This window comes from Athene noctua, chromosome 1 (genome assembly GCF_965140245.1).
Source record: "Athene noctua chromosome 1, bAthNoc1.hap1.1, whole genome shotgun sequence".
NCBI lineage: Eukaryota > Metazoa > Chordata > Aves > Strigiformes > Strigidae > Athene > Athene noctua.
This window is the reverse complement of record NC_134037.1, coordinates 33,762,127-33,775,952: the sequence shown is the minus strand read 5'-3', so window position 1 is coordinate 33,775,952 and position 13,826 is coordinate 33,762,127. Positions and strand designations below refer to the sequence as shown.

At 37.3% G+C, this 13,826-nt stretch overlaps 1 protein-coding gene across 5 annotated transcripts in view; it reads right to left on the bottom strand.

Annotated features, from left to right (window-relative positions):
• The window catches only part of ADGRB3 (adhesion G protein-coupled receptor B3), a 478,609-nt gene that overhangs the window by 14,174 nt on the left and 450,609 nt on the right, over positions 1–13,826 (bottom strand). For all 5 annotated transcript variants that reach the window (XM_074895819.1, XM_074895821.1, XM_074895820.1 and 2 more), the window contains 3 exons: positions 12,688–12,783; positions 11,286–11,325; positions 8,498–9,141 (listed from right to left, as the gene is read on the bottom strand). In XM_074895819.1, coding sequence (XP_074751920.1) covers positions 8,498–9,141; positions 11,286–11,325; positions 12,688–12,783 — 780 coding nt within the window. The remainder of the gene's footprint in view (positions 1–8,497; positions 9,142–11,285; positions 11,326–12,687; positions 12,784–13,826) is intronic.

Sequence of the window (13,826 nt, the reverse complement as noted above, 5' to 3'; positions counted from 1 at the left end):
AATGACACGGGATCAAAGGAAAAGTTAAAAGAGTGATACAGCTTTAAACAATGTTTAAATATTGGCTCTGGAAGAGGCAAACACAGAAGCTTGTTCAGAAACCTTAGAAGGATATAAACACTGGTAAACAAAGATGGTGTGAGAAAAAACTGAAAAGCTGTAATTCAGACAAAATAGTGAAAAATAAAGGAAATTCCAGAGATGCTGTTGGGAATAGAGAAAATTTATTTTACTGTGAAATAATCTGCTAACGGAAACAGTGGAAGCCCTTCACTCTAGTCTTGAAAGTGAGGTTTGACTCTGCACTGGGGAAATGTGCTGTAGAAAATGTTATTCCATTGCTAGAAAAGATGACCTGACAAGATTTTTTCCATCTCTGATTTCTACAGCTCTTTGATCTTAATTGATAAAATCCATTTTACAGAAAAAAAAAAAAAAAGAGATCCAACTTTCATGCCAGGACCAAAGTGAAACTCTGAAAAGAGGTCTGAAGCAGTAATTAATTTTAAATCAATTTTACTTTGTACTAATCATGTATAGCTTCTCTGTGTAATTCCAGAGCAACTTTAAACTCTGCTCACTGAGGGACAAAAATAGAATACTGAAGAATAATTTCCATAGAGCATGCACTAATCCGCTGGCACCAGGAAAGAGCTGCTCTCACTAAATGACTAATAAAATCCCTCTCCATCTCTGTAAAATGACAAATGCCTGGTTTTCTCCTTATTCTAGCCAGCATTACACCACTACCTGATTAATTACACGAGATACTCCTGAAGATATATTGCATTGTGCAAAGTATAATTGAAACCAGAGATACCATATTATAGTGAGGGCTATAACCATGCTTCTATTAATATAAAGCCTTATTATCAGCAGTTTATAATTCACTCTGAGATTAGATTTGACATACAAGATCTTAGCCCTGGGAGGATTTCTTTCCTGAACAAAATTAAAGAAAAATCTTTTTTGGCCCTCAGAGATATAAAAGTGGAATGTGGATAGACAGTTTTGATTTAAAATGTATTTTGTGTGTATATAACTGGAAAAAACATTAGTTTCTGAATAGAAAATTATGTTGGCTCTTAGTTCATAACATGAGCTAGACATAAAGCAAGTACATTTTCATAAAAAAGTGGATTAGCTCTTTAATGTGGGAATTTTAAAATAAGCTAGCAAATTTAGTGCATCAACACACAGCACAAATGTAATTTCAGAGATACCAATTTAAAAATATTCTGGCAAATTATTTTGCTTTGCTGCTCCCTTTTTTAATAGGAAAACCTGCATATGTCTTTACTCAATAAGCAAAACCCACTTGTTTTGTGTTTCTGAAGGCTTTGAGGAAAAGCAAGGCATTTCTTAAATGGACAAGCAATTGAAAATAAGTTTCTTAAGGACAGTATGTACATAAGATAACTGCTTATAATATCAAGTCTGAAATATATGCTGTACTTCATCATGCTGACTAAAATTTTGGTTCTTTAAATCTTCTGTTACTAGAATCTATTCTGCCTAATTCTACCCCCACTCCTGTACAATAACCTGAAAATAAGCTGGATCAATTTCTGAAGTCAGAGGAATCTGAGACCTACTCATTCAAGCAAAAAAGAGGGTTGTTATGGGGCTAGCCTTCATTTCACTGAGTCACAAAACTGGCAAGATCTGTCTCTACAGCTTACTGAAGAATGAAATGAAGAATGGGAGGCAGAGAAATCTCAGATACAGAATGCCTGAAAATGCAATGTGGAAACATGATAAAGAGGAAATTCCTGTGGTGCTCATTTCTTTACTTCTTCTCTCTCTGTCTCTTTACTTCTCATATCATAAATCAAAATGACTCCACACCTTTTTGGTTTTGTTCTGCCTGATGCTCTGGTACTTTATTGACAAGACTGACTGTTTTAACTGCGTATTTCTTCTTTCCTGGTTTGTTTTGTTTTGTTTTTTTTTTTTTTTTTTTTAATTGTAGACCTTGCTCCTTCCCTGATGCTTTCACTTCATTCTTCCTAATACTTTCATTTTAAGCTTCTTCTCCATTTCTGCCATCTTTCTCTTCCTTTTTCTTCAACATGCCTGTCTTTCTTTTCTCTCTTCTTTATCTATACCTTTACCTTTTCTTTGCACTTCACTATTTTTAATGTATTCCTTTATTTTCTCAGCTGTAACAGTTTTTCTTCCTGAAGTCCCATATCAGCAATTTGGCCAAGGAGCTCTGGAGCATACTTTCTTTGAATATGTTAAGAGATCTTATGAATGAATACAGGATTATTTTGGTCACCCAATCAACTTCCCATCTAAGGGCTTTGTGTCTTTCTCCACATAAAATCTCATAGCAGAAGCTGAGACAGAAAAAATAAAGAAAGCAGGTATGAGACTGGAAAGAGAATCCCAGTCCTTTACATGGCAAACAGTTTGGGAAGTCCTTTCCTTCCTGTTATAAAGCAGATGCTCTTTCTTCCTTTCAATAAATGTTTCTATGTCCTTCCTTTACATGCCCTTCCTCTTATGATAGTTAAAAGTCTTTGGCTCCTTTCAGCTCTTTTCAATTTCTGCTCACATTACACTAACTATAGTTCCCTTGAAAGAACCCATCATTCTTCTTCCACAAAGGTAACAATGGAAGTCTCCTCACATAGTCAGGCAGCAGGCGTCTACTCCTTCTTGCATTTTTTTGCACAATGAAAAGAAAAGAATTACTTATCCTGGAGATATGTTGAACAAATCAGCTTCTTTCTCTGCATTTAAAACTCCTAACCTTCCCTTGCATCTAAGTGGTTGGGAATGCACTATTTCACTTCAAAGTAATTTCATATTAATGAACTCACCACTCCGAGTATATATTTTCAAAACAAAAACCATTCCAAAAGAATGTATTGAGAACACTTTCTTCATTAAAATCAAAACACTCTGAACTGAAGGAACACACTCCAAGCCACTTTGATGCCAAGGTAGCAAAGCCAGTTTTAATCCAAGCATATAAGGGTTCTGCAGGAGATTAGCCAGATGTTCAATTACTCCTCCTAAGAAACTCCGTAATGTACTAATAAGCCTTCCTTTGCCTATAATCGCATGAGTACTGTTGGGTGCATACCAAACAGAATGAAAAATCACTGACTTGCACATTGTGAATCTGCAGATCCTTAAATTTACACTTATTTGGACAATATTTTTATGTAAATATTATGGTATTCTCAGACTATCTTTTGAATGCTGAAACTGTTCCCTATAGAATAAAGCATTTGATTGTTTCGAACTAAGCATTTTCTTGAGAAAAAAATATGCAGATATAAAAACTAGAAGACTGTTTATGACAAAGTGTAGGATTCATCTGACTAAATGTAGGATACCAACATTTTTGATGTTTATGTCTGAACTACTCATTTTGGCTTCCTCTGTGGCACCTGAAGAGAGGCACCTGCAGTGAGGGCATGTGATTTACTTCATCCTGGAGCATATGTCTAAAAGTGGCCAAAAATTGCCTATTTCTCTCCATTGACTCTAAAGGGGAGCCAAATTTGAAAAGCTCTTTTTCCATATCAGAAGGGGAATGCCTACATTTAGAGATCTAATGGAAGGGGTGATGGATCCTCCCTGAAAAGTATGTTCTTGTGCTGATACCATAGTTGTGTTCCAAAACATCCATCTCCAAAGACCACAATGAATACAAAGACTAAATCATAGAATTATAGAATGGTTTGGGCCAGAAGGGTCCTTAAAAATGATCTAGTTCCAGCCCCCCTGCCATGGGCAGGGACACCTCCCACTAGCCCAGGTTGCTCAAAGCCCCCTCCAACCTGGCCTTGAACACTGCCAGGGAGGGGGCAGCCACAGCTTCTCTGGGAAACCTGTGCCAGTGCCTCACCACAATCACAGTGAAGAACTTCTTCCCTATATCTAATCTACTCTCTTTCAGTTTAAAGCCACTACTCCTTGTTTGCTCACTACATGCCGTTGTAAAAAGTTCCTTTCTAGCTTTCTGGTAGGCCTCATTTAGGAAATGGAAGGCTGCTATAAGGTCTCCCCAGAGTCTTCTCTTCTCCAGCTGCATCTATTCTCTGAACAACCCCAATCCTCTCAGGCTGTCTTTGTAGGAGAGGTGCTCCATTCCTCCGGTCATCTTCATGGTCCTCCTCTGGATCCACTCAAACAGGTCCATGTCCTTCTAATGTTGGGGGCCCCAGAACTGGACACAGTACTCCAGGTGGGGTCTCACAAGCGTGGAGTAGAAGGGGCAGAATCCCCTCCCTCGACCTGCTGGCCACAGTTCTCTTGATGCAACCCAGGATACAGTTGGCTTTCTGGGCTGTGAGTGCACATTGCTGGCTCATATCCAGCTTTTCATCCACCAGTACCCCAGAGTCCTTCTCCACAGGGCTGCTCTCAATCCACTCACCGTTCAGCCTGTACTTGTGCTTGGGATTTCCCTGGCCCATATTCAGGACCTTGCACTTGGCCTTGTTGAACTTCATGAGGTTTGCATGGGCCCACCTCTCAAGCCTGTTCAGGTCCCTCTGAATGGCACATCCCTCCAGAGTGTCAGCCGCATCACACAGCTTGGTGTCTTTATCAAACTTGCTGAGGGTGCACTCAATCCCACTGTCCATGTTGCCAACAAAGATGTTAAACAGTGCCGGTCCCAGTACTGACCCCTGAGGAACGGCACTCGCCACTGCTCTCCACTTGGACAGCAAGCCACTGAACACAACTCTTTCTGTGAGACCATACAGCCAATTTCTTATCAACCGAGCAGTTGATCCATCAACTGATGGATCCAGTTTAGAGACAAGGATGTCATGTGGAACAATGTTGAATGCTTTGCACAAGTCCAGTTAGATGACATCAGTTGCTCTTCCCCTATCCACCAGTGCTGTAATCCCACTGTAGAAGGCCACCAAATTTATCAGGCACGATTTGCCCTTAGTGCAGCCATGTTGCCTGTCACCAATCACCTCCCTATTTTCTATGTGCTCTAGCATAGCTTCCAGGAGGATCTGCTCCATGATTTTGCTGGGCACATTGGTGAGACTGACTGGCTTGTAGTTCCCTGAGTCTTCCTTTTTTCCCTTTTAGAAGTGGCAGTTACGTTTTGCCCATTCCCTCAGGACCTGTGGATGTACCTTATCAGGTCCTATGGACTTGTGCACCTTCAAGTTCCTTAGGTGATCTTCAACTTCATCTTTTACAGTGGGTGGTTCTTCATTCTTCTAGTCCCTGCCTTTGTGTTCTATGACTTGGGTGGTGTGTCTGGAGCACTTGCCAGTGAAGCCTGATGTAAAAAAGCCCATGTCCTGGGTAACCAGGTCTCCTATTTCCTTCCAGAGAGGGCCCACATTTTCCCTAGTCTTCCTTTTATCACTGACATACCTATAGAACCTCTTCTTGTTGCCCTTGATGTCTTTGGCCAAAATTAATTCTATCAGGGCTTTAGTTTTCCTAAACTGATCCCTGGCTGCTCAAACAATTTCTCTGTGTTCCTCCCACCTGTTCTTGCTTCCACACTCTGTAGGCTCCTTTTTGAGTTTCCTGTTCATCCATGCAGGCCTCCTGGCATTTTTGCATGACTTCGTCTTTGTTCGGATGCATCGCTCCTGAGATTGGAGGAGGTGATCCTTGAATATTAACCTTGTTTTTCAGGGAAGTGAAAGGGGAACTGCTCCTACAGAGCAGAAATCCTTCTGCTTTTATGTTGGACTTCAGGTGGGACAGCAGTATAAGCTGATAAGAGAAAGATTCTTCCTACTGCTCAGGATCTTTAGAGATGTTCTAGTCATGCTCTGTCTGGAAAAACGTGGGCAGAATGATCAATGTCCTGCTGCAGGTTTAGCTGCTCTGTAGAGTCTGACAAAGCCTTGTCTTTTGGAAGGTCTTGAAATCTAAAATGATACTGTACTGACATAAAAAATATTCTGAAAAAAATCTCTTGCACTCCCTTTATTTTGTTTATGGCAGAAATAAAAGTTAATCCAGCTGGTCAGTTCTAGCCAATAGCATTTTTGGGCTTTCCCTCAACCATTGCTTCTTACACACTGCACACATAAAACCACAATCATATTCTTTATTTGGCTGGATCTGCTTATCTGGATCTGCTTGAGACTCTGTTTTTCTTTTATGTATATTTTTTTCATGTTCCTATCTTCAATTAATTGCAGCACATCCTTATCAAAAGATGAAGTAATGCTATATAATCTAGTAGCTCTGAGAACCACAAAGGCAGACACAAAAGCCAAAAGAGTTCCTTTCATTTCTGATCTGCCCTAATATCTGGTTTTTTTCCTAATATATGGAATTATGCTGGGTTTGGTTAGGTTTAATAATGTAACTGTTTACAGCTTTCTGGACAAAAATACAGCTTTCTAAACCTAATATGTTTACCAAGTTAGAAGAGACTATATATTTACTACCATATTTTACTATGTTTTACTATATTTTCTACTACATACTTAATAGTCTCTTCTGATCCTAAAAATGATATACAGAATAGTGATCATCTATGGTGGGTGGGTAACTATATCCCATCCGAGACGTAAGCTTAAAATATGATACAAATACAGTTAAAAAAAATGAACTCTAAAGGAGCGGTACATTATACTCAAGATTTTCAGGCACATTTTCTGAAGTGGCCACAGGAATTGGAACTCTGTGTAAGATGAAATAATTATTGTCCCAATTTTTACAACTTAACTAAGGTCTCCTTGTTTTCAGGTCTCCTAGATGGCCTTCATCACCAATGGAAAGAAAGCGGCATCACCAGAGAGCAATTAGACCTCAGGTAAAATGGATGGTATAGTGGCAGGTATGTCTATTTTCTCAAGGAATTCTGAACCTTCCCTAGATATCTCACCCATATGTCTAATCTTAACCAGGCTGGATTTGAGTCTCTATATCTGACAAAAAGTATCTGAAAAACGGTATTGTAGATAGACAGGACAGGATACTACTGCAAGGTGAGTTAAGCTATCCTGCTTCTGGGCTTGCATTAAATTGGAGAACCCCTGTCACCACCTAAGATGTATTAAGTAATGTATCTGAGCTGAGGGCAGTGACTTCCTTAAGGATGCAAACTTGATTTGAAAGAGCCTGTCTGTCTGAGCACTGAGTGGGCAAGCACTTGCACTATCTTTTACAAAGAAGTTTGAAAATTTGTCCCAAGGTTATACACATTCACTTTAACAACAAACAGAAAGTGGACACTGTTTGATTACTTGCAAAGCCCCACACTTCATTTTTCAATTAATTATTTCAGTTAAATTATGTCTTGTAAAACATTTGATAGTACACACACAATATAAACAGCAAAAGAAATATTTCACTTTCAAAGACTGTAAAGGCATCTTTTGAAACGAAACTAAGTTCTGTTCTTCTGCCCAAACTCTCCAGCAGATACACATGTACAACTTTAACTCTATTTAAAAAGAAATATCCATAAGAATCCCCTGTTCTATGAAATACCAGCTACAGTTCTGTGTCTAACAATTGAAAAATCAGGTAGTTACTGCTTCCCTACACAGATGGGTCCAAACATTATATATATATATATATATATATATATATATAAAATTGCTTCAGGTTTGCACATACAGTACAATTTTTTTCCATTTGTAACTTCTTTCTGAGACTAAGTAAGTACCATATTTTTCTCATTTGTATTTTTCTTTCCCACCAAATGCTGCATTTCATAACATTTGAAATACAGGTGAAATATATTTCAATTATTAAGGAGGCCCAAATATGAAATCAAGTCCACCTCACTGGTGATTTTACATAAATAAAGGCTCCAACAGGAGTGGCAGTATTTTATACTTAAATCTTAAGATTATGTAAATAGCTTTCACTTTTATAATGTTTAAATCTTACAGATTGTAGTAATGATTTCCTTTTAAAGGCTTTTCAGTTCACTTTGCAATCTGACTGGAATCTAGGATACTCCACATGCAGTTCACCTTTACTGCACACATCAGTTGTACCAATGCCTGCACACACATGCAAACATGCATAAAAAATAAATCAGTAAATGGTGAACTACTGGATGGAAGAATCCAAGATTTAGGTTAGTGAGAGCAGAATCAGACCTATCATATCTGACACAGATATGATTGTCAGCAATAAAATGGCAAATATTTTCAACTGCAAGTGCTTGCAGCTAGGGTCAATGATTATCATTTGTATCTTGCAGGAATACTTTTTCTTCTTGTATCAACGCAGCAAGTTCCAGTGGACTTTACCTGGTAGGTCATGAAATCCTTTGCAGTTGTGTGGAATGTTAAATCTCCAGAACTACAGAATTTCATACAGACTGGCTCAGAAACTCTAATCTTGTTTTCTAGGTATAAACACCTCTGATAATAAGAGAAATATGAACAGCAGTGTATGATTACCAACAATAATTTATACTGAATTAAAACATTAGCTTCACCCCTTAGACACACAACACAATTTATTGTCTTACCACGTAATTAGAACAACAGAGCGTGCAATTTTTTTATGTACCACTGACCTCTAAAGAGCTCATTGATATTGTGGATCCAGTTTCACTTCTTGATAATCCTGCATTGTCATCCAGCTCCGAGGCAATGAAATTCTTCACTGCTGTGCGGGGCTCAAATGGTAAATTCTGCATATGTTCCTGGGTGGGAAGATGCTGGTCTAAATTGATATTAAATTGGTCCATTACAGAGGGATTCATATTGAACTCTGGATTAACTTTGTAGTGCAACAGCCTTTCGTGAGGCAGTGTATCCATGCCTATATTCATTTTGCTCTCATCTTTCAGTGATGGCTGGGCATTTACTGAGCCCCGGGGCATGACTATATAGTCGCTTTCTATCATCCGTTCTTGAGGGTGGACTATGTCCATATCTGCACCTCTCAAATTATCATCAGTGCATAAATACACAGTCCTCCGCAACTCACTGTTGTCTTTTTTCAAGCACTGATTGGCCAGTTCACTCATACTCATAGGCATGTGGAGACCTGTTGGTTGCTGGATGATGACTTTGGAGATGATGTTTCCAGGCAAGGTAGAATAGCTCATTGCCTCAGGGTTTGGTCCCTTCTCTTCCTCTTCATCATTTAGTGAAATTCTAGAAAGTGTTCCTGTTATAGTAGCTGCTCTGCAAGGTCCAATGTCTTTATGCAAAACTGTGGGTCAGAGAACAGAATTCTTACAACATGCAACCATGTCTGCATAACACTGCTTTTTTTGTGGCGTTATTTAGCAGCATTTCCTTTAAGAGTGCATCTAACTTTTTTCCTATCCTTTTAATAACTTTTATTCTATAAATATTGTTGTGGTTTGTTTGTGTTTTTTTTTCTCTTTTAAATCAACATCTCTATCTACTGTGTATAACTGACACAGATCTCTGACTAAGCCTGAGTCATTTATATAAATTAAAACCACTTCTTCATTTATTCCTAATGCTTTACATAGATCTTAGGTGACCTACAGCTTAAGCAAAAGCCTGCCATGTGGAACTTGATTAAGGGTTTTCCAAAAAATGCACTATGACATCTGTACTGCCATTATTAACTCCACATAACCTCTTGGAAAATGTCAAACAGATTGTAAGGCAGAATCATTTTGTCAATCCACTGTAATGACCTACCATCGTTGTTTTCCAGCCATTCCACAAACCACAGCATTATAACTATGATCATGTGTTCCTGAGCTCCTAAATGTTTCTTTTGTGTTAAATTATTTTTTAAATAAATGTGACAAAAAAGTATCCACATGAGGAAGAAATTCCACTGGTATCAGAAAGACATATTTTGCTGCAACTGAAAAAGGTTATAAAGAATATAAACATGTCTCATAACACACTCATAACCCACTTTTGGTATAGACCTAGGCCTTCCTGATCAAACCTGTAGCAACATCCTGTAATTTTGGGGGGGGATAAGCTCCACATATAGAAGTTATTAATCCTGCCATAGAATACAAAATTTCCAGGAGCTCTGAAAGATACATTCAAAAGCAAAGCATCTATTCAATCACAATTATTGAACTTAAAAAGTAAATATGTCTGTAATTCAACATTTGTAATGAAAGAAAAAGGATATATTGTAAGAAAAAAATAAATTGAAGTAACTAATTATTGGGCTTATTCCAGCTGGGTGCAAGTATCTTCTTTTCCCAGTTGAAAATATGTTAATTCACAACAGTGCTATTTTGTGCAATAAAATCTAGCTCATGGGCTGAGACATTAAGACAACCTGAAGTATCTCAGGTGTTACATTTACATCCCCTTTGGTAGCCTGAGGGCTCCAATGACCCAGATCACCCGATATCTGTCAGTTCAGTGCCATGTTCCATAGCAAGAAGCTCATAAGGCAGGCCACTCTCCCACCTCACACAAAACTGCCTCTCATTCTTCCATTATGAAAAGAACAGTTTGTCTCAAAACAGCAGTGCACAAATGCCCAACTTCTTTAACATGATCAGCTTTCTTGGCTCCCCATGTAGCCAGTGAAGAGAGACACTGTCCTCCAAGATGCAGAACGGCTGAGTCACGCTTCTGCTCTGACTCACCCTGTGCAGAGGACAACCCTCTTAGTCTTTCTCTCTTCATTGAAAACAGAGGGTATCTAGGCAGGATTGCCTCCCTAGGTAAAACTGTCCTTTGGGAATATTTCCCAGGTTTAAAAATTTCTTTAGTGTTTAAAGGGTCATTTATTTTACACTGTGCTTCATTTAAGCAAGGTCGGCAAATAAACTGCTTAAAATAGGTTATTTTCAATATGCAGAAACAGACATAGCTGACATTAAAGATCATGTCACTGAAATGTCTTTAGAAAAACAACTTGTTCCGATACAGTGAAATAAAATTTCATTTTCCTGCTCCCGTATTAACTACTTTTGATTTCACTTAGAGCCCTAAAAAGTTACTGTCTTTAAAACTAAATCAATGGATGCATCTTTCATATACATAGCTTTAAAGATACAGTATGTAATTTTTTTTCTTTTTTTGGGGCAAAGGGCATTAGCAAAATGTCTGTTTTACATTTGCTTGTGTACTAGGGCAAGGAAAGTTTTTTGTGCAAGACTGATCTTCTTTCCAAAACTGTTTGCTTTCTAATAGGCAATCATACCTTTGGCTGCTTCCCAACTGCTGAATTCTAGTAAAAGGCTTTTGTAGGAAAACAAAATAAATGTATTTGTATAGTGGTATCACTTTTTTTGTTTACATTTATAAATACGTGTTGTAAACAATTTTCTGTTTTTCATTTCACAAGGAACTAGTGCAAAACTTCTTTTTGTTGGCTAAATACTCTGTCAATGTTCTTACCTGACCGACAAGCAATGTCCACGTCCTTTTCAAAATCAGTCTGTAACAAGAAACAACGAAACAGGACAACCGTTATTAATTGAAAACTAAACCACAATACCTTTTTGCCAACTAGCGCTTCCAAAATGTCCTACTTACAGAGTCATAGTCTCTTAAAAGTGGTTTCTTGTTGCTGAGAAGGTGAAGTGTATTGTTTTACAACAGCAGAGCTTTACAAAGTTTCCTAAAGTATAACTGGGTGGTTTTCAAAGTATGCTGCCTGACCAGAAAAAATAAAATAAAATAGGTGGGAGTATATAATTTTAATAAAACGATACAGTGTATAGTTTTTTTATGTATATGGAAGAGTAACTTCTATATCTCATGGAAGGATCATCTTTAAGGAAGCTTATCATAATAATTTTAAAAACAGAAGTATGAAAAATAGTCTGCAATACAAATTACTGTGAATAAGTGTAATCCAATTAGTCCACCCTGTCTGAAACTTCATTAATTTGTTATGAAGTGGTTATTTGTTATATAACATTCTGCCCATCCTTTCTACTAATGCAATCATGTCAAGTTTGTACTCCCTGAAAACAACTATTATTTCATTGGGCAAAAATGAATTGTAAGAGCTAAGAATGAATTTTAACAGTTGAAAAACCAAGCACACTTTTCCCAGTTAAGAAAAACTATGTATCCTCTTATAGAATTCAAGTAATTTTGAATTATGTTTCTATTTCCACAAAAAGTTTATTGCATGAAAAATGTTTAATAAAACTGACCTCCTTGATTCTGAAGTCCAAACATTGGATTCTTTTTTGAGTCATAATATTTTGAAGGGCATCTGCTTGTTGAGCCTTGCATTTTTTTTAGGGCCTAATCCTCTTCCCGTTATAGTCAATGACAAACTGTCATTGAAAGTGAAGGGACCAATATTTGTTTTAATATACTATCTAACAGTATTAGTAAATCCAATTTGGCATACTAAGCCATTCACCATCTCCGTAATTCAAGCCACTAAATAGAATCCCCCTCTTGAATAGCACTTTTTCCTTTCCGAATTAAAAAATTTTTCAACCCCTCATGAAGGGAAGACTCTCAAATGTATCAGTGGTCTTTACACCAACAGTAGAGAACGCCATGATATATTATTAGGTTACGTTCTCATTTTCTTGTGTAAAAATCTTTTGTCATAAAGAACACTGGTGGAAGATACTAATTCACTGTGCTACACTCCATAAATGATCTCACCAATAATTTAAAGGTTGCTAAGAGATTTAAGCAAGCAGATAATGACCTAAACAGACTTATGCTAAGAATATTTTGGCTGTGCATACTTGCCATGTACAGTACTGTAAGTTTTTTCTTTTGGATAAGAGCACTAGATTAAGAGTCGAAGAAAAAAATAAAAGCTAACCATGATTTGAGCATGTCCATTAGGAAAAGAACTTGAAGAATCTGCATTAATTGGATCCTGGCAATTTCTCAGTCGACATCTGAATGCATCTTGAACCTGTGAAAACAATATCTTATACTGATTCTTGTGCAACATCATGTACTCTACTCCTATTAAATATTAATTAATCTGTATGGAATGCTATGCATGACTTTTGTTTAGCATACTTAATAAATCATAAGCAGTAAACATAAATGCTTATTTCTGCCATTTCATACATTTGCTATAATCTGTGGCTGCTGCAAAGTCTGTCAGTCTACCACAACAAGACCACAGAATTAGATTTGCCCATGGACAGAATTAACTACTAGTCAGTGATGATCTGGTACTCAAGTCAAATCTTTACTGGGTGATAATATTTGGCTTTGCGTTCTCATTCAGTTTGGTACAGGTCTGATAGTAGGATTAGACATACTATTAGCCACTGCAAAATAAAATGTATCTTCTACTTGATAAATGTAAGATTCTTGAAAGACAGTTCTTAACAGTTAATATAATCAGATACATAGTGCTGTCCTAATTATGCTTTAAAGAATAAGCCATTTTGAATTCTGGTTCCAATCATAAGCTCTAACTCAATGCATAGAATCTCAGGCATCTCTTCTAGGAGGAAAACTCTTCAGACCAGGTAAATATCTTCTGTGTGAGAACAAGAAGAAAAGTGGACTATTTGCAGAGTTTGTTTTATTGAAACAAAACCAAAAAAAAGGAAATTCTCAGAAATTACTGTTTACTAATATGATCTATAATGCAAATTTGACGATGTCTCTAAAATACAAGTATATGTGAGGAATTATCTTTTCATAGAAAAGGCCTTTTTTTTTTTTTTAACTTCGATTTTGGGCAGAATGCATGTCTAAAGAAATATTACTATGTATGCAACACTTATGTGAGAAAGATGTGGTTCAACAGAGAGGCACATCCAAAAGAAAAATCCAGTTCCTGTTTGCTGACAGTGGAATGGAAATAAATTTTGCTGCTTTCTCACACATACCATAGCAGGGACAGCAAGGCAGCTTTCGGAATGGAAGGGATATTTTCACCAATACTTTTAAAGTATATAGAGAATATTTCTTTTGAATGCATAACCTAATTTTTTT